The sequence below is a fragment of the Oncorhynchus gorbuscha genome, linkage group LG11, assembly GCF_021184085.1.
Source record: "Oncorhynchus gorbuscha isolate QuinsamMale2020 ecotype Even-year linkage group LG11, OgorEven_v1.0, whole genome shotgun sequence".
Lineage (NCBI taxonomy): Eukaryota > Metazoa > Chordata > Actinopteri > Salmoniformes > Salmonidae > Oncorhynchus > Oncorhynchus gorbuscha.
In genome coordinates this window covers 15,411,587-15,438,540 of record NC_060183.1, presented here as the reverse complement: position 1 = coordinate 15,438,540, position 26,954 = coordinate 15,411,587, and the positions used below count along the sequence as shown (strand labels likewise).

Below are 26,954 nucleotides of genomic sequence, written 5' to 3'. Positions count from 1 at the left end.
GAGTTGGGTTCCGTCTCGGGACGTGCTGGACCGTTCACTCATTGATGATTTCCTCCGTTGCCGCCAGGATTCCTCCTCGAGTGCGCCAGGAGGCGCTCGGTGAGTGGGGGTACTGTCATGTTTTGTCATTTATTATCTTGTCTTGTCCCTGTGCTTCCCATTCTATTCGTTTCCCTCTGCTGGTCTTATTAGGTTCTTTCCCTCTTTCTATCCTCTCTCTCCCCCTCCCTCTCTCACTCTCTCGCTCTCTCTTCTCTCTATCGTTCCGTTCCTGCTCCCAGCTGTTCCTATTCCCCTAATCAATCATTTAGTCTTCCCACACCTGTTCCCGATCCTTTCCCCTGATTAGAGTCCCTATTTCTTCCTTTGTGTTCCGTTCCTGTCCTGTCGGTTCCTTGTTTAGAATTCACCGTGCTGTGATTGTGTTTCGCCCTGTCGTGTCGTGTTTTCCTCAGATGCTGCGTGGTGAGCAGGTGTCTGAGTCTGTCTGGTTCAAGTGCCTTCCCGAGGCAACCTGCTGTTCACCTGCTGTTCAAGATCGAGTCTCCAGTTTGTCCTCGTCATTTCGAGTGAAAGTTGTGTTTTTTTGATTGTATTTACTTTACTGGATTAAAGACTCTGTTTTCGCCAAGTCGCTTTTGGGTCCTCTTTCACCTGCATGACAGGCAAGGGACATTTAAGGTACACTCGGATGTGACGATGTAAAACGTCATTCAAGGGCTGAGAGTTTAGATCCGAGGGCTGTCTACTTTGAGTTTGCAATGCAGCCGATGCCTTCACAAAGCACACGCGAGCTGTCCAAAGCAAAAAGAAGCACCTATCAATGATTTCCAAATGTAAACCTTCAATAGTAAACATACTAGCAATATGCTGGCTACTGTTAATTGGCTGTAAAAAGAACGATACAAAAAGAGACCTAGCATTCCTCTTGGCTCGCCTACTGTAGCCATGACGATATCTCTTTTGGAACGTTGGTCTTAAAGGGTCAGCGTCCTATTATCAAATCTTCTCAAAATGACATACTTTAGAAACAAAAATGAACGCAATTAATACAACGCAATTATAAAGAATACAATAATGACTTGCATTGCTAAATTATATTACACAGCCTTTTAATACACATCACAATAACTATTTATAGCTGAATATAGAGAGAAGCCACGCCAACCTATAAGCCTTGCATTACCCTAATGCATTTAAGAACTACACTATGTCCGGGACAGTAGAAATTCAGTTTGGGACAGTAGATTTTTGGTCAACCGAGAAATAAAGTTAACGTTGGGCCCTGTTGTGTTTTATAGGCAGCCACTGAGTGGTGGGGCATAGGCCGTGGAGTGGTGGGGCATAGGCCGTGGAGTGGTGGGGCATAGGCCGTGGAGTGGTGGAGCATAGGCCGTGGAGTGGTGGGGCATAGGCCGTGGAGTGGTGGGGCATAGGCCGTGGAGTGGTGGAGCATAGGCCGTGGAGTGGTGGGGCATAGGCCACGGAGTGGTGGGGCATAGGCCGTGGAGTGGTGGCGCATAGGCCGTGGAGTGGTGGGGCATAGGCCGTGGAGTGGTGGGGCATAGGCCGTGGAGTGGTGGGGCATAGGCCGTGGAGTGGTGGGGCATAGGCCGTGGAGTGGTGGGGCATAGGCCGTGGAGTGGTGGGGCATAGGCCGTGGAGTGGTGGGGCATAGGCCGTGGAGTGGTGGGGCATAGGCCACGGAGTGGTGGGGCATAGGCCGTGGAGTGGTGGCGCATAGGCCGTGGAGTGGTGGCGCATAGGCCGTGGAGTGGTGGCGCATAGGCCATGGAGTGGTGGAGCATAGGCCGCGGAGTGGTGGAGCATAGGCCGTGGAGTGGTGGAGCATAGGCCATGGAGTGGTGGAGCATAGGCCACGGAGTGGTGGAGCATAGGCCGCGGAGTGGTGGAGCATAGGCCACGGAGTGGTGGAGCATAGGCCATGGAGTGGTGGAGCATAGGCCACGGAGTGGTGGAGCATAGGCCGTGGAGTGGTGGAGCATAGGCCATGGAGTGGTGGAGCATAGGCCATGGAGTGGTGGAGCATAGGCCATGGAGTGGTGGGCATAGGCCATGGAGTGGGGGCATAGGCCGTGGAGTGGTGGAGCATAGGCCGTGGAGTAGGGTGGAGTGGTGGCGCATAGGCCATGGAGTGGTGGAGCATAGGCCGCGGAGTGGTGGAGCATAGGCCACGGAGTGGTGGAGCAGAGGCCATGGAGTGGTGGAGCATAGGCCGTGGAGTGGTGGAGCATAGGCCACGGAGTGGTGGGGCATAGGCCGTGGAGTGGTGGCGCATAGGCCGTGGAGTGGTGGAGCATAGGCCGTGGAGTGGTGGCGCATAGGCCGTGGAGTGGTGGAGCATAGGCCGTGGAGTGGTGGAGCATAGGCCGTGGAGTGGTGGAGCATAGGCCGTGGAGTGGTGGGGCATAGGCCGTGGAGTGGTGGAGCATAGGCCGTGGAGTGGTGGAGCATAGGCCGTGGAGTGGTGGAGCATAGGCTTTATACTGTGCTTTCATTGACAAACAGCAAGCTTGACTAGTTTATAAAAGGTGTAGAACTGACTGAATAAAGTAAATCTCATATATCCCTGCCATTCATAAATCACACAACGAAGTTATATGTCCATGGTATCGCATCGGGACAAATAAACTAAAGATCTCCTTTGTATTTTCAATATGAAGTCCATCAGGACCTGTCAGACAGTGACGTTAAAGTGAGTGACTCGTCAGTAGCCTACCAAATTACATCGGTAAGAGAGCTGTTCAGTTGGCTCCCTAATTTCAAACCACATCAACTTGTATTAGTCACATGCGCTGAATACAACAGTTGTAGACCTTACAGTGAAATGCCTACTTATGAACCTCCTACCAACAATGCAGTTTTTAAAAAAAGAAATAAAAGCAACAAGTAATGACAAGTAATTAAAGATCAGCAGTAAAATAACAATAGCGAGACTATATACAGGGGGGTAACGATACAGAGTCAATGTGCGGGGGCACAGGTTAGTTGAAGTAATATGTACAAGTAGGTAGAGTTATTAAAGCAACTATTCATAGATGATAACAACAGAGAGTAGCAGTGGTGTAAAAAAGAGGGGGGGGGCAATGCAAATAGTCTGGGTAGCCATTTGTTAGATGTTCAGGAGTCTATGGCTTGGGGGTAGAAGCTGTTTCGCTGCCTCTTGGACCTAGACATGGAGCTCCGGCACCGCTTGCTTGAGATAGCAGAGATAACAGTCTATGACTAGGGTGGCTGGAGTCTTTGACACTGCTTGGTATAGAGGCCCCAGTGATGTACTGGGCTGTTCGCACTACCCTCTGTAATGTCCTGCTCTCGATGGTGCAGCTGTAGAACCTTTTGAGGATCTGAGGACCCATGCCAAATCATTTAAGTCTCCTGAGGGGGAATAGGTTTTGTTGTGCCCTCTTCAGGACTGTCTTGGTGTGCTTGAACCATGTTTTGTTTGTTGGTGATGTGGACACCAAGGAACTTGAAGCACTCAACCAGCTCCACTGCAGCCCCGTCGATGAGAATGGGGGCATGCTCGGTACTCTTTTTCCTGTAGTCCACAATCATATCCTTTGTCTTGATCACGTTGAGGGAGAGGTTGTTGTCCTGGCACCACACAGCCAGGTGTCTGACCTCCTCCCTATAGGCTGTCTCGTCGTTGTCGGTGATCAGGCCTACCACTGTTGTGTCATCTGCAAACTTAATGATGGTGTTGGAGTGGTGCTTGGCTGTGCAGTCATGAGTGAACAGAGTATAGGAGGGGACTGAGCACGCACCCTTGAGGGGCCCCTGTGTTGAGGATCAGCGTGGCAGATGTGTTGTTACCTACTTTTACCACCTGGGGGTGGCCCGTCAGGACGTTCAAGATCCAGTTGCAGAGGGAGGTGTTTAGTCCCAGGGTCCTTAGCTTATTGATGAGCTTTGAGGGCACTATGGTTTTGAACACTGAGCTGTAGTCAATGAATAGCATTCTCACATAGATGTTCCTTTTTTCCATGTGGGAAAGGGCAGTGTGGCGTGCAATAGAGATTTCATCATCTGTGGATCTGTTGGGGCGGTATGCAAATTGGAGTGGGTGGTGGGATGTGTTGTTGTGAACCATTACCAGCCTTTCAAAGCTCTTCTTGTCGACAGACGTGAGTGCTACGACTCGGTAGTCATTTAGGCAGGTTACCTTAGTGTTCTTGGGCACAGGCACTATGGTGGTCTGCTTTAAACATGTTGGTATTACAGACTTGGACAGGGAAAGGTTGAAAATGTCAGTGAAGACACTTGCCAGTTGGTCAGCGCATGCTCGCAGTACGTATTGGTAATCCGTCTGGCCCCACATCCTTGTGAATGTTGACCTGTTTAAAGGTCTTACTCATATCAGCTGAGGAGAATGTGATCACACAGTCTTCCGGAACGGCTGGTGCTCTCATGCATGTTCCAGTGTTATTTGCCTCGAAGCGAGCATAGAAGTAGTTTAGCTCATCTGGTAGACTCGTGTCACTGGGCAGCTCTCGGCTGTGCTTCCCTTTGTAGTCTGTAATGGTTTGCAAGGCCTGCCACAACCAATGAGCGTTATAGCCGGTGTAGTATGATTTGATCTTCGTCATATATTGACACTTTGCCTTTTTGATGGGTCATCGAAGGGCATAGCAGGATTTCTTATAAGCTTCCGGGTTAGAGTCCCGCTCCATGAAAGAGGCAGATCTAGCCTTTAGCTCAGTACGGATGTTGCCTGTAGTCCATGGTTTCTGGTTGGGGTATGTACGTATGGTCACAGTGGGGACGACGTCATTGATGCACTTAATGATGAAGCCAAGGACTGATCTGGTGTACTCCTCAATGCCATCGGAAGAATGCCAGAACATGTTCCAGTCTGTGATAGCAAAACAGTCCTGTAACTTAGCATCTGCTTCATCTGACTACTTTATTATTGATCTAGTCACTGGTGCTTCCTGCTTTAATTTTTGCTTGTAAGCAGCAATCAGGAGGACAGAATTATGGTCAGATTTTCCAAATGGTGGGCGAGGGAGAGCTTTGTTTGCGTCTCTGTGTGTGGAGTTAAGGTGGTCCAGAGTTACTTTCCCTCTGGTTGCACACTTAACATGCTGATAGAAATTTGGTAAAATGGATTTAAGTTTCCCTGCATTAAAGTCCCCGGCTACAAGGAGCACCGCCTCTGGGTGAGCGTTTTCTTATTTGCTTATGGTGGTATACAGCTCATTTAATGCTGTCTTAGTGCCAGCCTAGGTCTCTTGGTGGTATGTAAACAGCTATGAAAAATACAGATGAAAACTCTCTAGGTAGATAATGTTGTCTAGAGCTTATCATAAGATACTACATCAGGCAAGCAATAGCTTGAGACTACCTTAGATATTGTGCACCAGCTGTTATTTACAAAAATACATAGTCCACCGCCCCTTGTCTTACCAGATGCCACTGTTCTATCCTGCCGGTACAGAGTATAACCAGCCAGCTGTATGTTGATAGTGTAGCTGTTCAGCCACGACTCCGTGAAGCATGAGATATTACAGTTTTGTATGTCCCATTGGTAGTTTAATCTTCTTCGTCATCTATTTTATTCTCCAAAGATTGCACGTTTGCTAGCTGACCGGAAGGAATTGGAGGTTTATTAGATCACCTAGGAATTCTCAGAAGGCCGCCCTCTGGCCCCTTTTTCTCCGCCTCCTCTTCACGCAAATCACGGGGATCTGGGCCTGTTCCCGAGGAAGCAGTATATCATTTGAGTCGGGCTCGTCAGACTCGTTTAAAGGAAAAAAAGCATTCTGCCAGTCCGTGGTGAGTAATCGCTTCTGATGTCCAGAAGTTATTTTCAGTCATAAGCGACGGTAGCGGCAACATTATGTACAAAATAAGTTTTTTAATCATTTGCATACTGCTTGACTTTTTGGCAATTCTCTGTAGATAAATCATGAAAACATTTGATGAAGATGGTGAATCCTCCTGACTTCAGGAACGATGGGTAGGTTAGTGGAGAGATATCCTTACTCTGGTCCAAAATATTATAAAAGAAAACAGATTGAATTGTTTTAAAAGCTAATGATATGGTATTTTAAATATATTAATATAGGTCTACTGATTAAATCAAAGTGTTGACAAATCAATGTGTTTCTGTGTAGCAAAGACCATGTTTAACACCTGCTTCATTCTTCAATCATACCTGTATTGCTGATAGCAGAGAAAATGCTACTTAATAATAAATAATATGCCATTTAGCAGACGCTTTTATCCAAAGCGACTTACAGTCATGTGTGCATACATTCTACGTATGGGTGGTCCCGGGGATCGAACCCACTACCCTGGCGTTACAAGCGCCATGCTCTACCAACTGAGCTACAGAAGGAAGCTTAAAGCTTTACTGTAAAAATTATATTTTTCAGTTTTTTATATCTATTGTACAACAGCTGATAAAACTAACACTGTAAAAGTGTGATTTTTTTTTATCAGTGTTATTTCCTGATAGTTGCTGGTTGAAAATACAAACTAGCTTTAGAACATACAAAAGGCTAACAAAATCCAGCTTGTTCTGCAAAAATGTCATAACCCCCCCAAGCCCGGGGGAACCTGGCTGGCTTCTTTTTCTATTTGGCTTGCTACGCCATATGCTTGTGGAACACCCTCTGTGTGTGTGTGTGTGTGTCTCCTAAACTAGAAAGCTCTTCCTAGTTCCTACATGACTGTTTATTAGCGTCGCTAATGACCAGCTGATTTGGAAAGGTCAATGCATTTTAAAGACCTCTGTCTCTGCTTCTACCCTACCCACTCAAGTCTGCAGATAAAACTTTGCTCAATGTTTTATAGAATAAAGTTGAATCGTGGAGACCACAGAGGGGAGGGATTTTACTGGTACTCTACTCTTCCCTGCATTATCTGACTTGCATGAGACAACCAACAGGACTACACTTTTAAGGAGAGGATGAGAGTTCTCCTCTCCACTAGAGGAGAAAGAGACAAGCTCTGAGACTACTGGCCAATTAAAAATGCACTCTGAAACTTTTGTAGAATTTCAGGCTGTAGTTTTGAAAGTGGTGCCCGCAAGCCAAAACGTGTCTAATTGTGTACTACGTCATCCATTTTGTGGTTTATGTTATGATACAAATCCAGTTTGTTGAGTTTAAGAACCCGGAATGCATCTTTAAGGTGGCTAGTGATTACATCTAGGGGGAGGTGCTTCAGTTATCAGAATGTGTCAGAAGAGAGGGATTTGTATTCATTTTCATAAAGGTCAGTTCGGTAACCTGTCACAGTTGCATTATTAAATATAACACCGCTGGTATCAAAAAGAATCATTTCACAGGAATCTGTCCGCTGACTTCCTCGTTACATGTGTGAGATGGAGAGAGATATTTTTGACATGGGGATATGCAACGACAAGGGAAATGTTTTAGATAAATATAATAGTAGGGGAATGCATCACGTTTTGGTGATTATTCACATTTTCTTAACACCTTATACAACCTTTAAGATGCCCATTATTGAGGACAAAATACGGATATTCCATTATTGCACATTTTAATCAACCCTGATTATCACCTAATAACCCCCGGTACTGTTATACATAAATCACTGTTACTCCTGTTTGGCCAGGATCTGATCAAAACAATGGACTGGGAGACCATAAACACTGTTTACAATACAAGCCATAGTATGCGAAATATTTAAAATGCAGTATGCTTTAAATGTCAGGATCTCAAATTAAATGTGACTTTTTATCGAGTAGAATTCACCGCATGCTATTGAGGAAGAGAGTCGCATTTTAAGTCCCACGTGTGTTTGACAACAGCTGATAATCAGATGAGGGGATGAGCTGTATCATAATGAACAAATGGCGGGAAGCAACGCATTAGATTACACATTCTCAGTATGGGGGAGACTAGTATTAGATTACACATTCTCAGTATGGGGGAGTCTAGTATTAGATTACACATTCTCAGTATGGGGGAGACTAGTATTAGATTACACATTCTCAGTATGGGGGAGACTAGTATTAGATTACACATTCTCAGTATGGGGGAGACTAGTATTAGATTACACATTCTCAGTATGGGGGGGGAGACTAGTATTAGATTTACACATTCTCAGTATGGGGAGTCTAGTATTAGATTATACATTCTCAGTATGGGGGAGTCTAGTATTAGATTACACATTCTCAGTATGGGGATCTAGTATTAGATTATACATTCTCAGTATGGGGAGTCTAGTATTAGATTACACATTCTCAGTATTCTCAGTATGGGGGGGGAGTCTAGTATTAGATTACACATTCTCAGTATGGGGGAGTCTAGTATTATTAGATTTACATTCTCAGTATGGGGAGTCTAGTATTAGATTATACATTCTCAGTATATGGGATTACACATTCTCAGTATTAGATTATACATTCTCAGTATGGGGAGTCTAGTATTAGATTATACATTTCTGGGGGGACTAGTATTAGATTACACATGGGGAGTCTAGTATTAGATTACACATTCTCAGTATGGGGAGTCTAGTATTAGATTACACATTCTCAGTATGGGGGAGTCTAGTATTAGATTACACATTCTCAGTATGGGGAGTCTAGTATTAGATTATACATTCTCAGTATGGGGAGTCTAGTATTAGATTATACATTCTCAGTATGGTATGGGGAGTCTAGTATTAGATTACACATTCTCAGTATGGGGAGTCTAGTATTAGATTACACATTCTCAGTATGGGGGAGTCTAGTATTAGATTACACATTCTCAGTATGGGGGAGTCTAGTATTAGATTATACATTCTCAGTATGGGGAGTCTAGTATTAGATTACACATTCTCAGTATGGGGAGTCTAGTATTAGATTACACATTCTCAGTATGGGGAGTCTAGTATTAGATTATACATTCTCAGTATGGGGGAGTCTAGTATTAGATTATACATTCTCAGTATGGGGAGAGTCTAGTATTAGATTATACATTCTCAGTATGGGGAGTCTAGTATTAGATTACACATTCTCAGTATGGGGGAGTCTAGTATTAGATTATACATTCTCAGTATGGGGGGTATTAGATTATACATTCTCAGTATGGGGGGACTAGTATTAGATTATACATTCTCAGTATGGGGGAGTCTAGTATTAGATTATACATTCTCAGTATGGGGGAGTCTAGTATGGGGGAGAGTATGGGGAGACTAGTATTAGATTACACATTCTCAGTATGGGGAGTCTAGTATTAGATTACACATTCTCAGTATGGGGGGAGACTAGTATGGGGGAGAGTATGGGGGAGACTAGTATTAGATTACACTAGTATGGGGGAGTCTAGATTAGATTACACATTCTCAGTATGGGGAGTCTAGTATTAGATTACACATTCTCAGTATGGGAGTCTAGTATTAGATTATACATTCTCAGTATGGGGAGTCTAGTATTAGATTACATTCTCAGTACACATTCTCAGTATGGGGAGTCTAGTATTAGATTATACATTCTCAGTATGGGGAGTCTAGTATTTACATTCTCAGTATGGGGGAGTCTAGTATTAGATTATACATTCTCAGTATGGGGAGTCTAGTATTAGATTATACATTCTCAGTATGGGGGAGTCTAGTATTAGATTATACATTCTCAGTATGGGGGAGTCTAGTATTAGATTATACATTCTCAGTATGGGGAGTCTAGTATTAGATTATACATTCTCAGTATGGGGGAGTCTAGTATTAGATTTACACATTCTCAGTATGGGGGAGTCTAGTATTAGATTATACATTCTCAGTATGGGGGAGTCTAGTATTAGATTACACATTCTCAGTATGGGGAGTCTAGTATTAGATTACACATTCTCAGTATGGGGGAGTCTAGTATTAGATTATACATTCTCAGTTACTAGTATTAGACATTCTCAGTATGGGGGAGAGACTCTAGTATTAGATTACACATTCTCAGTATGGGGAGACTAGTATTAGATTTACATTCTCAGTATGGGGGAGTCTAGTATTAGATTATACATTCTCAGTATGGGGAGTCTAGTATTAGATTATACATTCTCAGTATGGGGGAGTCTAGTATTAGATTATACATTCTCAGTATGGGGGAGTCTAGTATTAGATTACACATTCTCAGAGTCTAGATTATACATTCTCAGTATGGGGAGTCTAGTATTAGATTATACATTCTCAGTATGGGGAGTCTAGTATTAGATTACACATTCTCAGTATGGGGGAGATTATTACATTCTCAGTATGGGGAGTCTAGTATTAGATTATACATTCTCAGTATGGGGGAGTCTAGTATTAGATTACACATTCTCAGTATGGGGAGTCTAGTATTAGATTACACATTCTCAGTATGGGGGAGTCTAGTATTAGATTACACATTCTCAGTATGGGGAGTCTAGTATTAGATTATACATTCTCAGTATGGGGGAGTCTAGTATTAGATTACACATTCTCAGTATGGGGGAGTCTAGTATGGGGAGTCTAGTATTAGATTACACATTCTCAGTATGGGGAGTCTAGTATTAGATTACACATTCTCAGTATGGGGAGTCTAGTATTAGATTACACATTCTCAGTATGGGGGAGTCTAGTATTAGATTACACATTCTTAGTATCAGTATGGGGAGTCTAGTATTAGATTATACATTCTCAGTATGGGGGAGTCTAGTATTAGGTATGGGGAGTCTAGTATTAGATTATACATTCTCAGTATGGGGGAGTCTAGTATTAGATTATACATTCTCAGTATGGGGGAGTCTAGTATTAGATTATACATTCTCAGTATGGGGAGTCTAGTATTAGATTACACATTCTCAGTATGGGGAGACTAGTATTAGATTATACATTCTCAGTATGGGGGAGTCTAGTATTAGATTATACATTCTCAGTATGGGGGAGTCTAGTATTAGATTTACATTCTCAGTATGGGGGAGTCTAGTATTAGATTACACATTCTCAGTATGGGGAGTCTAGTATTAGATTATACATTCTCTCTAGTATGGGGGGGATTAGATTACACATTCTCAGTATGGGGAGTCTAGTATTAGATTATACATTCTCAGTATGGGGGAGTCTAGTATTAGATTATACATTTCTCTCAGTATGGGAGTCTAGTATTAGATTACACATTCTCAGTATGGGGGAGTCTAGTATTAGATTATACATTCTCAGTATGGGGGAGTCTAGTAGATTATACATTCTCAGTATGGGGAGAGTCTAGTATTAGATTATACATTCTAGTATGGGGGAGTCTAGTATTAGATTACACATTCTCAGTATGGGGAGACTAGAGATTATACATTCTCAGTATGGGGGAGACTAGTATTAGATTATACATTCTCAGTATGGGGAGTCTAGTATTAGATTATACATTCTCAGTATGGGGAGAGTCTAGTATTAGATTTACACATTCTCAGTATGGGGAGTCTAGTATTAGATTACACATTCTCAGTCTAGTATGGGGGAGAGTATGGGGAGACTAGTATTAGATTACACATTCTCAGTATGGGGGAGACTAGTATTAGATTACACATTCTCAGTATATTAGTATTAGACACATTCTCTCTAGTATTAGATTACACATTCTCAGTATGGGGAGTCTAGTATTAGATTATACATTCTCAGTATGGGGAGTCTAGTATTAGATTATACATTCTCAGTATGGGGAGTCTAGTATTAGATTACACATTCTCAGTATGGGGAGTATTAGATTACACATTCTCAGGGGAGTCTAGTATTAGATTATACATTCTCAGTACGGGGAGTCTAGTATTAGATTATACATTCTCAGTACGGGGGAGTCTAGTATTAGATTACACATTCTCAGTATGGGGGAGTCTAGTATTAGATTACACATTCTCAGTATGGGGAGTCTAGTATTAGATTACACATTTCTCAGTATTCTCAGGGGAGTCTAGTATTAGATTATACATTCTCAGTATGGGGAGTCTAGTATTAGATTATACATTCTCAGTATGGGGGAGTCTAGTATTAGATTACACATTCTCAGTATGGGGATCTAGTATTAGATTACACATTCTCAGTATGGGGAGTCTAGTATTAGATTACACATTCTCAGTATGGGGGAGTCTAGTATTAGATTATACATTCTCAGTATGGGGGAGGTATTAGATTACACATTCTCAGTATGGGGGAGTCTAGTATTAGATTATACATTCTCAGTATGGGGAGTCTAGTATTAGATTACACATTCTCAGTATGGGGGGAGTCTAGTATTAGATTATACATTCTCAGTATGGGGGAGTCTAGTATTAGATTATACATTCTCAGTATGGGGAGTCTAGTATTAGATTATACATTCTCAGTATGGGGAGTCTAGTATTAGATTACACATTCTCAGTATGGGGGGTCTAGTATTAGATTATACATTCTCAGTAGTATTAGATTATACATTCTCAGTATGGGGAGGAGATTACACATTCTCAGTATGGGGGAGTCTAGTATTAGATTACATTCTCAGTATGGGGAGTCTAGTATTAGATTACACATTCTCAGTATGGGGAGTCTAGTATTAGATTACACATTCTCAGTATGGGGGAGTCTAGTATTAGATTATACATTCTAGTATTAGATTATACATTCTCAGTATGGGGGAGTCTAGTATTAGATTATACATTCTCAGTATGGGGGGGAGTCTAGTATATTAGATTATACATTCTCAGTATGGGGAGTCTAGTATTAGATTATACATTCTCAGTATGGGGGTCTAGAGATTATACATTCTCAGTATAGTCTAGATTATACATTAGATTAGTACATTTCTCAGTATAGATTATACATTCTCAGTATGGGGAGACTAGTATTAGATTATACATTCTCAGTATGGGGAGTCTAGTATTAGATTACACATTCTCAGTATTAGATTACACATTCTCAGTATGGGGGAGTCTAGTATTAGATTACACATTCTCAGTATGGGGAGTCTAGTATTAGATTATACATTCTCAGTATATGGGGGGGAGTCTAGTATTAGATTATACATTCTCAGTATGGGGAGTCTAGTATTAGATTATACATTCTCAGTACACATTCTCAGTATGGGGAGTCTAGTATTAGATTATACATTCTCAGTATGGGGGAGTCTAGTATTAGATTATACATTCTCAGTATGGGGAGTCTAGTATTAGATTATACATTCTCAGTATGGGGAGTCTAGTATTAGATTATACATTCTCAGTATGGGGAGTCTAGTATTAGATTATACATTCTCAGTATGGGGGAGTCTAGTATTAGATTATACATTCTCAGTATGGGGGAGGAGATTACACATTCTCAGTATGGGGGAGTAGTATGGGGAGTCTAGTATTAGATTATACATTCTCAGTATGGGGAGACTAGTATTAGATTATACATTCTCAGTATGGGGAGTATGGGGAGTCTAGTATTAGATTATACATTCTCAGTATGGGGGAGTCTAGTATTAGATTATACATTCTCAGTATGGGGGAGTCTAGTATTAGATTACACATTCTCAGTATGGGGAGACTAGTATTAGATTACACATTCTCAGTATGGGGGACATTCTCAGTATGGGGAGTCTAGTATTAGATTATACATTCTCAGTATGGGGAGTCTAGTAGATTATACATTCTTATGGGGAGTATTAGATTATACATTCTCAGTATGGGGAGACTAGTATTAGATTATACATTCTCAGTATGGGGAGTCTAGTATTAGATTACACATTCTCAGTATGGGGGAGTCTAGTATTAGATTACACATTCTCAGTATGGGGGAGTCTAGTATTAGATTACACATTCTCAGTATGGGGGAGTCTAGTATTAGATTATACATTCTCAGTATGGGGGAGTCTAGTATTAGATTATACATTCTCAGTATGGGGGAGTCTAGTATTAGATTATACATTCTCAGTATGGGGGAGTCTAGTATTAGATTACACATTCTCAGTATGGGGGAGTCTAGTATTAGATTACACATTCTCAGTATATGGGAGTCTAGTATTAGATTTACATTCTCAGTCTCTAGTATTAGTATGGGGAGTCTAGTATTAGATTACACATTCTCAGTATGGGGAGTCTAGTATTAGATTATACATTCTCATTACATTCTAGTATGGGGGAGTCTAGTATTAGATTACACATTCTCAGTATGGGGGAGTCTAGTATTAGATTACACATTCTCAGTATGGGGGAGTCTAGTATTAGATTACACATTCTCAGTATGGGGGAGTCTAGTATTAGATTACACATTCTCAGTATGGGGGAGATTACACATTCTCTAGTATTAGATTATACATTCTCAGTATGGGGGAGTCTAGTATTAGATTACACATTCTCAGTATGGGGGAGTCTAGTATTAGATTATACATTCTCAGTATGGGGGAGTCTAGTATTAGATTATACATTCTCAGTATGGGGGAGTCTAGTATTAGATTATACATTCTCAGTATGGGGGAGTCTAGTATAAGATTACACATTCTCAGTATGGGGGAGTCTAGTATTAGATTATACATTCTCAGTATGGGGGAGTCTAATATTAGATTATACATTCTCAGTATGGGGGGGACTAGTATTAGATTACACATTCTCAGTATGGGGGAGTCTAGTATTAGATTACACATTCTCAGTATGGGGGAGTCTAGTATTAGATTACACATTCTCAGTATGGGGGAGTCTAGTATTAGATTACACATTCTCAGTACGGGGAGTCTAGTATTAGATTATACATTCTCAGTATGGGGGAGTCTAGTATTAGATTATACATTCTCAGTATGGGGAGGGGAGTCTAGTATTAGATTACACATTCTCAGTATGGGGGAGTCTAGTATTAGATTACACATTCTCAGTATGGGGAGTCTAGTATTAGATTACACATTCTCAGTATGGGGAGTCTAGTATTAGATTATACATTCTCAGTATATGGGAGTCTAGTATTAGATTACACATTCTCAGTATGGGGAGTCTAGTATTAGATTATACATTCTCAGTATGGGGAGTCTAGTATTAGATTATACATTCTCAGTATGGGAGAGTCTAGTATTAGATTATACATTCTCAGTATGGGGAGTCTAGTATTAGATTACACATTCTCAGTACGGGAGACTAGTATTAGATTATACATTCTCAGTATGGGGGGGACTAGTATTAGATTATACATTCTCAGTATGGGGGAGTCTAGTATTAGATTATACATTCTCAGTATGGGGGAGTCTAGTATGGGGGAGAGTATGGGGGAGACTAGTATTAGATTACACATTCTCAGTATGGGGGAGTCTAGTATTAGATTACACATTCTCAGTATGGGGGAGACTAGTATGGGGGAGAGTATGGGGGAGACTAGTATTAGATTACACATTCTCAGTATGGGGGAGTCTAGTATTAGATTACACATTCTCAGTATGGGGGAGACTAGTATTAGATTACACATTCTCAGTATATGGGAGTCTAGTATTAGATTATACATTCTCAGTATGGGGGAGTCTAGTATTAGATTATACATTCTCAGTATGGGGGAGTCTAGTATTAGATTACACATTCTCAGTATGGGGGAGTCTAGTATTAGATTATACATTCTCAGTATGGGGGAGTCTAGTATTAGATTATACATTCTCAGTATGGGGGAGTCTAGTATTAGATTACACATTCTCAGTATGGGGGAGTCTAGTATTAGATTATACATTCTCAGTACGGGGGAGTCTAGTATTAGATTACACATTCTCAGTATGGGGGAGTCTAATATTAGATTATACATTCTCAGTATGGGGGAGTCTAGTATTAGATTACACATTCTCAGTATGGGGGAGACTAGTATTAGATTATACATTCTCAGTATGGGGGAGACTAGTATGGGGGAGAGTATGGGGGAGTCTAGTATTAGATTATACATTCTCAGTATGGGGGGAGTCTAGTATTAGATTATACATTCTCAGTATGGGGAGTCTAGTATTAGATTATACATTCTCAGTATGGGGAGTCTAGTATTAGATTATACATTCTCAGTATGGGGGAGTCTAGTATTAGATTATACATTCTCAGTATGGGGAGTCTAGTATTAGATTACACATTCTCAGTATGGGGAGTCTAGTATTAGATTATACATTCTCAGTATGGGGAGTCTAATATTAGATTATACATTCTCAGTATGGGGGGACTAGTATTAGATTACACATTCTCAGTATGGGGGAGTCTAGTATTAGATTACACATTCTCAGTATGGGGGAGTCTAGTATTAGATTACACATTCTCAGTATGGGGGAGTCTAGTATTAGATTATACATTCTCAGTATGGGGGAGTCTAGTATGGGGAGAGTATGGGGGAGTCTAGTATTAGATTACACATTCTCAGTATGGGGAGTCTAGTATTAGATTACACATTCTCAGTATGGGGGAGTCTAGTATTAGATTACACATTCTCAGTATGGGGAGTCTAGTATTAGATTACACATTCTCAGTATGGGGAGTCTAGTATTAGATTATACATTCTCAGTATGGGAGTCTAGTATTAGATTACACATTCTCAGTATGGGGAGTCTAGTATTAGATTATACATTCTCAGTATGGGGGAGTCTAGTATTAGATTATACATTCTCAGTATGGGGAGTCTAGTATTAGATTATACATTCTCAGTATGGGGAGTCTAGTATTAGATTACACATTCTCAGTATGGGGGGACTAGTATTAGATTATACATTCTCAGTATGGGGGACTAGTATTAGATTATACATTCTCAGTATGGGGAGTCTAGTATTAGATTATACATTCTCAGTATGGGGAGTCTAGTATGGGGGAGAGTATGGGGGAGACTAGTATTAGATTATACATTCTCAGTATGGGGGAGTCTAGTATGGGGGAGAGTATGGGAGACTAGTATTAGATTATACATTCTCAGTATGGGGAGTCTAGTATTAGATTATACATTCTCAGTATGGGGGAGTCTAGTATGGGGGAGAGTATGGGGAGACTAGTATTAGATTATACATTCTCAGTATGGGGCAGTCTAGTATGGGGGAGAGTATGGGAGACTAGTATTAGATTATACATTCTCAGTATGGGGAGTCTAGTATTAGATTATACATTCTCAGTATGGGGAGTCTAGTATTAGATTATACATTCTCAGTATGGGGAGTCTAGTATGGGGGAGAGTATGGGGAGACTAGTATTAGATTACACATTCTCAGTATGGGGAGTCTAGTATTAGATTACACATTCTCAGTATGGGGAGACTAGTATGGGGGAGAGTATGGGGAGACTAGTATTAGATTACACATTCTCAGTATGGGGAGTCTAGTATTAGATTACACATTCTCAGTATGGGGAGACTAGTATTAGATTACACATTCTCAGTATATGGGAGTCTAGTATTAGATTATACATTCTCAGTATGGGGAGTCTAGTATTAGATTATACATTCTCAGTATGGGGAGTCTAGTATTAGATTACATTCTCAGTATGGGGGAGTCTAGTATTAGATTATACATTCTCAGTATGGGGGGTCTAGTATTAGATTACACATTCTCAGTATGGGGAGTCTAGTATTAGATTACACATTCTCAGTATGGGGGAGTCTAGTATTAGATTACACATTCTCAGTATGGGGAGTCTAGTATTAGATTATACATTCTCAGTATGGGGAGTCTAGTATTAGATTAGATTACACATTCTCAGTATGGGGGAGTCTAGTATTAGATTACACATTCTCAGTATGGGGGAGTCTAGTATTAGATTACACATTCTCAGTATGGGGGAGTCTAGTATTAGATTACACATTCTCAGTATGGGGGAGTCTAGTATTAGATTATACATTCTCAGTATATGGGAGTCTAGTATTAGATTACACATTCTCAGTATGGGGGAGTCTAGTATTAGATTATACATTCTCAGTATGGGGGAGTCTAGTATTAGATTATACATTCTCAGTATGGGGGAGTCTAGTATTAGATTATACATTCTCAGTATGGGGGAGTCTAGTATTAGATTACACATTCTCAGTATGGGGAGTCTAGTATTAGATTATACATTCTCAGTATGGGGGAGTCTAGTATTAGATTATACATTCTCAGTATGGGGGAGTCTAGTATTAGATTACACATTCTCAGTATGGGGGAGTCTAGTAGATTACACATTCTCAGTATAGACTAGTATGGGGAGAGTATGGGGGAGACTAGTATTAGATTACACATTCTCAGTATGGGGAGTCTAGTATTAGATTACACATTCTCAGTATGGGGAGTCTAGTATTAGATTATACATTCTCAGTATGGGAGTCTAGTATTAGATTATACATTCTCAGTATGGGGAGTCTAGTATTAGATTATACATTCTCAGTATGGGGAGTCTAGTATTAGATTACACATTCTCAGTATGGGGAGTCTAGTATTAGATTATACATTCTCAGTATGGGGGGAGTCATTCTCAGTATGGGGGAGTCTAGATTAGATTAGACATTCTCAGTATGGGGGAGTCTAGTATTAGATTATACATTCTCAGTATGGGGAGTCTAGTATTAGATTACACATTCTCAGTATGGGGAGTCTAGTATTAGATTATACATTCTCAGTATGGGGAGTCTAGTATTAGATTACACATTCTCAGTATGGGGAGTCTAGTATTAGATTACACATTCTCAGTATGGGGGAGTCTAGTATTAGATGACACACGGGGAGTCTAGTATTAGATTACACATTCTCAGTATGGGGAGTCTAGTATTAGATTATACATTCTCAGTATGGGGAGTCTAGTATTAGATTACACATTCTCAGTATGGGGGAGTCTAATATTAGATTACACATTCTCAGTATGGGGGAGTCTAGTATTAGATGACACATTCTCAGTATGGGGGAGTCTAGTATTAGATGACACATTCTCAGTATGGGGGAGTCTAGTATTAGATGACACATTCTCAGTATGGGGGAGTCTAATATTAGATTATACATTCTCAGTATGGGGGAGTCTAGTATTAGATTACACATTCTCAGTATGGGGGAGTCTAGTATTAGATTACACATTCTCAGTATGGGGGAGACTAGTATGGGGGAGAGTATGGGGGAGACTAGTATTAGATTACACATTCTCAGTATGGGGGAGTCTAGTATTAGATTATACATTCTCAGTATGGGGGAGTCTAGTATTAGATTATACATTCTCAGTATATGGGAGTCTAGTATTAGATTATACATTCTCAGTATGGGGGAGTCTAGTATTAGATTATACATTCTCAGTATGGGGGAGTCTAGTATTAGATTACACATTCTCAGTATGGGGAGTCTAGTATTAGATTATACATTCTCAGTATGGGGAGTCTAGTATTAGATTATACATTCTCAGTATGGGGGAGTCTAGTATTAGATTACACATTCTCAGTATGGGGAGTCTAGTATTAGATTATACATTCTCAGTATGGGGAGTCTAGTATTAGATTACACATTCTCAGTATGGGGGAGTCTAGTATTAGATTATACATTCTCAGTATGGGGGAGTCTAGTATTAGATTACACATTCTCAGTATGGGGGAGTCTAGTATTAGATTACACATTCTCAGTATGGGGGAGTCTAGTATTAGATTATACATTCTCAGTATGGGGGAGTCTAGGGAGATTACACATTCTCAGTATGGGGAGTAGTATTAGATTACACATTCTCAGTATGGGGGAGTCTAGTATTAGATTACACATTCTCAGTATGGGGGAGTCTAGTATTAGATTACACATTCTCTAGTATTAGATGACACATTCTCAGTATGGGGGAGTCTAGTATTAGATTATACATTCTCAGTATGGGGGAGTCTAGTATTAGATTACACATTCTCAGTATGGGGGGAGTCTAGTATTAGTATTACACATTCTCAGTATGGGGGAGTCTAGTATTAGATTATACATTCTCAGTATGGGGGAGACTAGTATGGGGGAGAGTATGGGGGAGTCTAGTATTAGATTACACATTCTCAGTATATGGGAGTCTAGTATTAGATTATACATTCTCAGGAGTCTAGTATTAGATTATACATTCTCAGTATGGGGGAGTCTAGTATTAGATTATACATTCTCAGTATGGGGAGTCAGATTACACATTCTCAGTATGGGGAGTCTAGTATTAGATTATACATTCTCAGTATGGGGGAGTCTAGTATTAGATTATACATTCTCAGTATGGGGAGTCTAGTATTAGATTATACATTCTCAGTATGGGGGAGTCTAGTATTAGATTATACATTCTCAGTATGGGAGTCTAGTATTAGATTATACATTCTCAGGATGGGAGTCTAGTATTAGATTATACATTCTCAGTATGGGGAGTCTAGGGTATGGGGAGTCTAGTATTAGATTATACATTCTCAGTATGGGGAGTCTAGTATTAGATTACACATTCTCAGTTCTCAGTATGGGGGAGAGTATGGGGAGTCTAGTATTAGATTACACATTCTCAGTATGGGGGAGTCTAGTATTAGATTATACATTCTCAGTATGGGGAGTCTAGTATTAGATTATACATTCTCAGATCTCAGTATGGGGGAGTCTAGTATTAGATTACACATTCTCAGTATGGGGGAGTCTAGTATTAGATTACACATTCTCAGTATGGGGAGTCTAGTATTAGATTACACATTCTTCAGTATAGTGGGGGAGTCTAGTATTAGATTACACATTCTCAGTATGGGGAGTCTAGTATTAGATTATACATTCTCAGTATGGGGAGTCTAGTATGGATTAGATTATACATTCTCAGTATGGGGGAGTCTAGTATTAGATTATACATTCTCAGTATGGGGAGTCTAGTATTAGATTACACATTCTCAGTATGGGGAGTCTAGTATTAGATTACACATTCTCAGTATGGGGGAGTCTAGTATTAGATTACACATTCTCAGTACATTCTCAGTATGGGGGAGTCTAGTATTAGATTATACATTCTCAGTATGGGGAGTCTAGTATTAGATTACACATTTCAGTATGGGGGAGTCTAGTATTAGATTACACATTCTCAGTATGGGGGGAGTCTAGTATTAGATTACATTCTCAGTATGGGGGAGTCTAGTATTAGATTACACATTCTCAGTATGGGGGAGTCTAGTATTAGATTATACATTCTCAGTATGGGGAGTCTAGTATTAGATTACACATTCTCAGTATGGGGAGTCTAGTATTAGATTATACATTCTTCTAGTATGGGGAGTCTAGTATTATTACACATTCTCAGTATGGGGAGTCTAGTATTAGATTACATTCTCAGTATGGGGGAGTCTAGTATTAGATTATACATTCTCAGTATGGGGGAGTCTAGTATTAGATTACACATTCTCAGTATGGGGGAGACTAGTATTAGATTACACATTCTCAGTACGGGGGAGTCTAGTATTAGATTATACATTCTCAGTATGGGGGAGTCTAGTATTAGATTATACACTCTCAGTACGGGGGAGACTAGAATGTTGATATTGGTTGCTTACTGCAATCATTTTACTAAACAGTACGTTCTAAATAGTACACAGTATGTAGTATTAGTAAGTAGTAGGCAAGACAGATTTCGGCCAGTGAATAGGGCTAGGTATTCAACCTACCATACACTGAACTGAATGGATCGAATAGACAAATGAACACAATAAATATATTGATGATGAGACAGCACACATGAATGGATGAAGGAAAGGATTTATGAAGGTTTAGATTAATGAATATATGGATGGAAGGACAATTGAGGCAGGCTTACCCCTTCTGGACGGCCATCTGAGGCAGTTACAACGAGGGTGTAGTGATCCTCTGTCTCCCTGTCCAGTGGTTTCCTCAGGACCAACAGCCCTGACCTGGGGATAGGAGAGACAGAGACACAGGGGTTCTTTTTCACCAACACACTCACTCTGCTTCCCTTTGAGCCAAACGTTTTCAGATTGTCAGAGTACAGATAAACATTACCCATACAACAACATGGAAGAGGAGACACAAATTATTGCATCAAAGACTGTATTCAGACACTGGAAATGTGAACATTTCACCTGCAATTATTGAATCACACTTGTGATGGGTTCACCTGATCAAAAATCACAACCTTGTCAGTGTAAGCAGATTCTTTGTACTAAAATATTAGATTTTTTTTTGCTTGGGGGTATAGAAGCCTGGCTATTTAAGTACATGCGCGTCTGATACACTGGGCAGAAATGCATTATGTGTGGACCAGCCAGCTCAATAGAATAAAATGGAAGCTCAGAGGACAGCTGTGCGTCGGCACTTTGGCAAGCTAGCCGAGCACAAACATGGAGTGTATAGAATTGACAGTTCAAGGTAATTTGGTGTGGGCTAATCTTGGCATGCATACAGCAGTGGTTTCAGCCCTCTGACACACTGATCCCTGAGTGTTTAAATCTATGGGATGATTCTCTGCTGTCAGCTTTACATCTGTTGGCTGTTTGTCTGCTGCGGCTCTCAGAGATGGGGCCCGAACTCGAGGGGAATTTACAGCAACCTGAGGAGCCGTCATGCATCTCGATTTTCCCTCTACTTCTACTTTTATAACGGTTACTCACTAGCAATCATTTTAGACACACATTAGTCAGAAATTAGAAGTCATTTATGATTCGCTTTTCAGGAGAACATCTGCACTTCCTCTTCTAAGAGGCCAGTTACACCCATCTTTTAAGAGGTGGAAGGGTTCTGTGAGGACCACTGTGGACTGATATAACCCTGTTGAAATTAAATAGACAAATGCAAAGCGGCATCTCAATTGCTGCCGCCACAACTCTCATATATATGTATTAGCTATTCATAGAGAGAATTGCTTCGACACACACACACACGCGCACACGCATCCTCCCATTCTAAAACATCACAGGATGATGATAACGCCAAGCTGAAATGAAAGATCATGATTATTAGCAGCTGGAAACACAAGCGTGCTCAGACCAAGCATGGGAGAGAACATCATTCACGAGGGTGTTGTTTTGAAGTGCTGAATGACTAGGAGAGCATTAAAGAAGATATCGTCTCAAGCCCACTAAGAGGCCGCACAGAGAAGAGGTTATTCAACAGATTTGGATCTGTAAGGCCTGCCCGTTGTTGGTGCTAAGCTGGCGACAAGATGCAGGCAGGTCTCTGATCTCAACCACCTCTACAGCTCACGTAACAGCCGGGACATTCTGATGTTTTAAGTCTAATACAAAGCAATCCAATGAGTCACTTGTAAAACTGTCTTGTAAATAATCAACTCCTTTCACTATATCAGTTGGATGAAAATAGCTTTCTTCTGATGAACCTGATCAATATGCACATTTTACCTCAGTAGTATGACGATGAGGATACAATGTGTTATGACAGGCAAGTGAATCTATTAGGATGTATCGACTACTAGGGGCTTTATAAGGGGATATATTTGAGCTCTTCTGCTCTGGGACTGGGGAGCTAGGGCCTCTCCTATCCATAAGAGACAGTCTCCGCCCAGATCGCCTTAGCACCCCCCCCCCCCCAACTCCCCAGTCGTGTGCCCTACTGTTCTAATTTGCCTCTTTATTGATGAGACGCGGGGCTTATTAAAATGCTATAGTTGTGGTGTATGCAATTTCCTGGGCTTGACAGTCTGCAACAGGAGAGGCTTGATGACAATGTGAGTTTGGCGCTATGATTGAAGTGGCCTCTGGTAACGTGGGTATGTCTGCATGGCAGTGTGCTGGTTATTGCAGAGGAAAACAGAGAGGGAGAGAGGGGAGGGAGGGGGGAAGAGAGAGATTGAGAGAGCAAAGAGAAAAGAGAGAGCACAGGGATAGCTCTAGGCTTCACAGCAAATTCCCCAGTGTCAAATTAACACTGAAAGTGTGGACCTGTATAGACACTGAACAGTGTTGAATTAACACACTGCTTAGTGTAACGCTTTATTTGCATGTTTTCCAGATTGCCTTTCAAGTTAATTGTAGCGTCACCACCCATTACTGGATTTGTTAGTGACAGAGATATGGTTGTTACATTTATCAATATTCAGTCCTATTGGAGTTCATCATAAGAGAGCCTAAGTGAATATGTTAACATTTATACCCTGGTGAAGACAGCTTGCCTGTCGAAGCGTTTGACATTACATTTTTGCATCTGAGCTCCTAGAGTGTGCAGCTCTCCTTTATTTTCAAACATTGTATTACTTAACACAATAGTTATTTCATAAGGCTTTATTTTGAGGGCTGATACAAAAATATACTGGGTTATTTGGATGACCCAACTGCTGGGTTGCAGGCATTCGGTCACATCCCCAGTGCTCTCTCCCTCTCTCTCCCTGTGTGGGTGTATCCGATTGTGTGAGTGGAGACAGGTGTGCTGGAGTCAGAGCAGATCCCCACCAGCTGCAACCTGTTCCATAATCAAGACCTCTACAAATACTCAGCCCTTCCACTTCCACACTGCCAGTTTGTAGCCTCTGCTCATTCTGTCCGCACTGACTCTGGTCCCTGTCTCGTCTTCCCTGCCTTGGATTCCACTCTGGACCTGCTTTCCCTGCCCCTACTCCCCTTGCCCCAGGCGTAGCCTCAGTTCCTGGTTCCCTGCTACCCACCCGAGCTCCTCCTGGCCTGCACCCCATCTCCCCCTGCTTTTCAATAAATACCTTGGTTACGTTATCCATATCTACTCGTCTGAGTCTGCACTTGGCTTCACCTGCTCCCTATATTATGAGTTGGCAACGCAGTGCACACCCATTATATTTTTGGAAATACTTATCTTCCTCTATATTTTGTAACCATTTTCTCATATGTTGATGTTGGGGGGGAGGCAGTGGAGTTGAACATTCTTGAAAGTCCCTATAATATGATCAACAGGATTGGCATTTACTGTCATGGGTGGCCAAAAATAACTCTATCTCTAACTCTAAATATGATAATGGGTGTGCTTATGGTTCAACTCTGGTTATTAATACCAACACTGGGGGTTATTTTACACCAATAAGTGGTAATTCAACATTTACAGTTAATTGTTAAGTTTATAGTTTAGGACCTCAAAATATGTTTTGGATTGTGTTGTGGATTGTGGATTGTGTTGTGTTAAATAATTAAATTTAAATAATATAATAATATAATAATAATAATAATAAATGATAAGATATTCACTCAGGATCTCACCTGATGAAATCCAGAGGACTGAAAACAGATGAATGCAACAATGATGTCTCTGTCACTAACAAACACAGTTCACTCAAAATGCAAGGGACACTGGGAAATAAGTCTTCCAACCAATGTCTGTACAGGTCCACACTTTCAGTGTTAGATTTAACATTTGAGAATTTGCTGTGTTGTTTCGCCGCTAGCCATACAAAAGTGCTCCATAAACAATCACACCAAATCTTATTGCAGGCTTCAATTTCATCTCTGAAATTAAGAAAAAAGATTTACTCCAAGCCAAGGCACAGGGGTAACCTCGAGACTACTAATCTGATATGTGGACTGTTTTCAAACTGGGAGAGAATTGTTTTGGTTTTTATTCATTTATTACTTATTAATTATGTATTTAATATGCTAGGGAGAATATTATCTACATTTCCAGTCCCTAGTGTCTCGTGGAGAGTTTCAGAGAGAACAGTTCGGTTTACTATCTGTATTGAAAAAAGCTCCAGACACTTAACCAGGCAGAGGAGTCGATTTTCCCAAATCGACTCCTCTGTAACAGAGAAATATTATTTCTATTCGTTTCATGGATAAATTCGCTACTATGATAGGTAATGTAGTTGATGACTAAAATGAGCTCACGTACATCTGCGAGAGCTCAAAGAGGTGGTGGGGATCCCCGTTCTGGATGCTGTAGGTGATGACGTCTCTTTCACGGTCCGTTGCCTGTAGCGACACAGAGAGGCCCCTTCATGTTGCTGTTATTCCACTACTTTCACAACGACTCCAATAAAACAACAGAATGAAAAGGCATCAAGTTAAACCCATAGCGCAGTCCATAAATGTAATGTGGCGAGATCAAACCCAATTTCACAATGACTAAATGACTGCACACAGTGTCCAGTCCATTTCTGCATTACAAACAATAGTTTGGTACACATATTTTTTTAACCAAAGTAAAACCTTTATTTGGTGCTATATAGAACGCTTTTTGAAGGTTCTATAAAGAACCATTCTCATAAGGTTCTAAATGGAACCTGTATGGTGTTATAAAGAACCCTTTCCTAACGTTCTATAAAGAACCATTCAAAAAGATATAGCACCAAAAAAGAGTGCCACTATGGTTGCAACCCTTTTTGGGGCTACATAGTGTCATGTATTGTCATGTATTGTCATGTCTTGTCCCTGTGCTTTCTCTTCTCTTCGTTTCCCCCTGCTGGTCGTATTAGGTTTCTTTCTCTCTCTCTATCCCTCTCTCTCTCTATCGTTCCGTTCCTGCTCCCAGCTGTTCCTCATTCTCCTAACGACCTCGTTTACTCTCTCACACCTGTCCCCTATTTTGCCCTCTGATTAGGTCTCTATTTCTCTCTCGGTTTCTGCCTCTGTCCTTGTCGGATTCTTGTTTGCTGTGTCCTTGTTCCGTCCTGTCGTGTTTTGCCTTTTCATCAGATGCTGCGTGTGAGCAGGTGTCTCTGTCCGCTACGGCCCGCGCCTACCCGAAGGGACCTGCAGTCTGTTGCCGCTTGTCCTGCTATTCTCCTCAACAACTAGAGGATTTATGTTTTCCCTGTTTGGACATCTCCTGTAAAGGATTGAGGATTATGTTTTACCTGTTTGGACTTTAATAAACTCAGTTTCTGTTAAGTCACTTTTGGGTCCTCACTCACCTGCATAACACATAGAACCCTTTTTTATGGTTCTTTATGGAACCTTTATGGAGAATGGTTCTACAAAGAATATTTCACAATCTGAAAGGTTTTTTGGAGATCCTTTTGTAGAACCATACAGTTTTTTTCTCACTCACAGTTGTACAAAAAGAGCTGTGCGCAAACAACGCCCCAAAATATTCCAATGAGCCAATATTCTAATGTATTTAATTCTGGTCAGCCATATTATATTGTTAAACTTCCATAGGTGTTATTATTGTGTTA

The 26,954-nt window shown here is 40.9% G+C and overlaps 1 protein-coding gene across 4 annotated transcripts in view; it reads right to left on the bottom strand.

The window, feature by feature from the left end:
* Positions 1–26,954, bottom strand: part of LOC124048149 (protocadherin-15-like) — a 353,300-nt gene that overhangs the window by 131,985 nt on the left and 194,361 nt on the right. For all 4 annotated transcript variants that reach the window (XM_046368624.1, XM_046368627.1, XM_046368626.1 and 1 more), the window contains 2 exons: positions 25,670–25,749; positions 21,663–21,756 (listed from right to left, as the gene is read on the bottom strand). In XM_046368624.1, the coding sequence (XP_046224580.1) occupies positions 21,663–21,756; positions 25,670–25,749 (174 nt within the window). The remainder of the gene's footprint in view (positions 1–21,662; positions 21,757–25,669; positions 25,750–26,954) is intronic.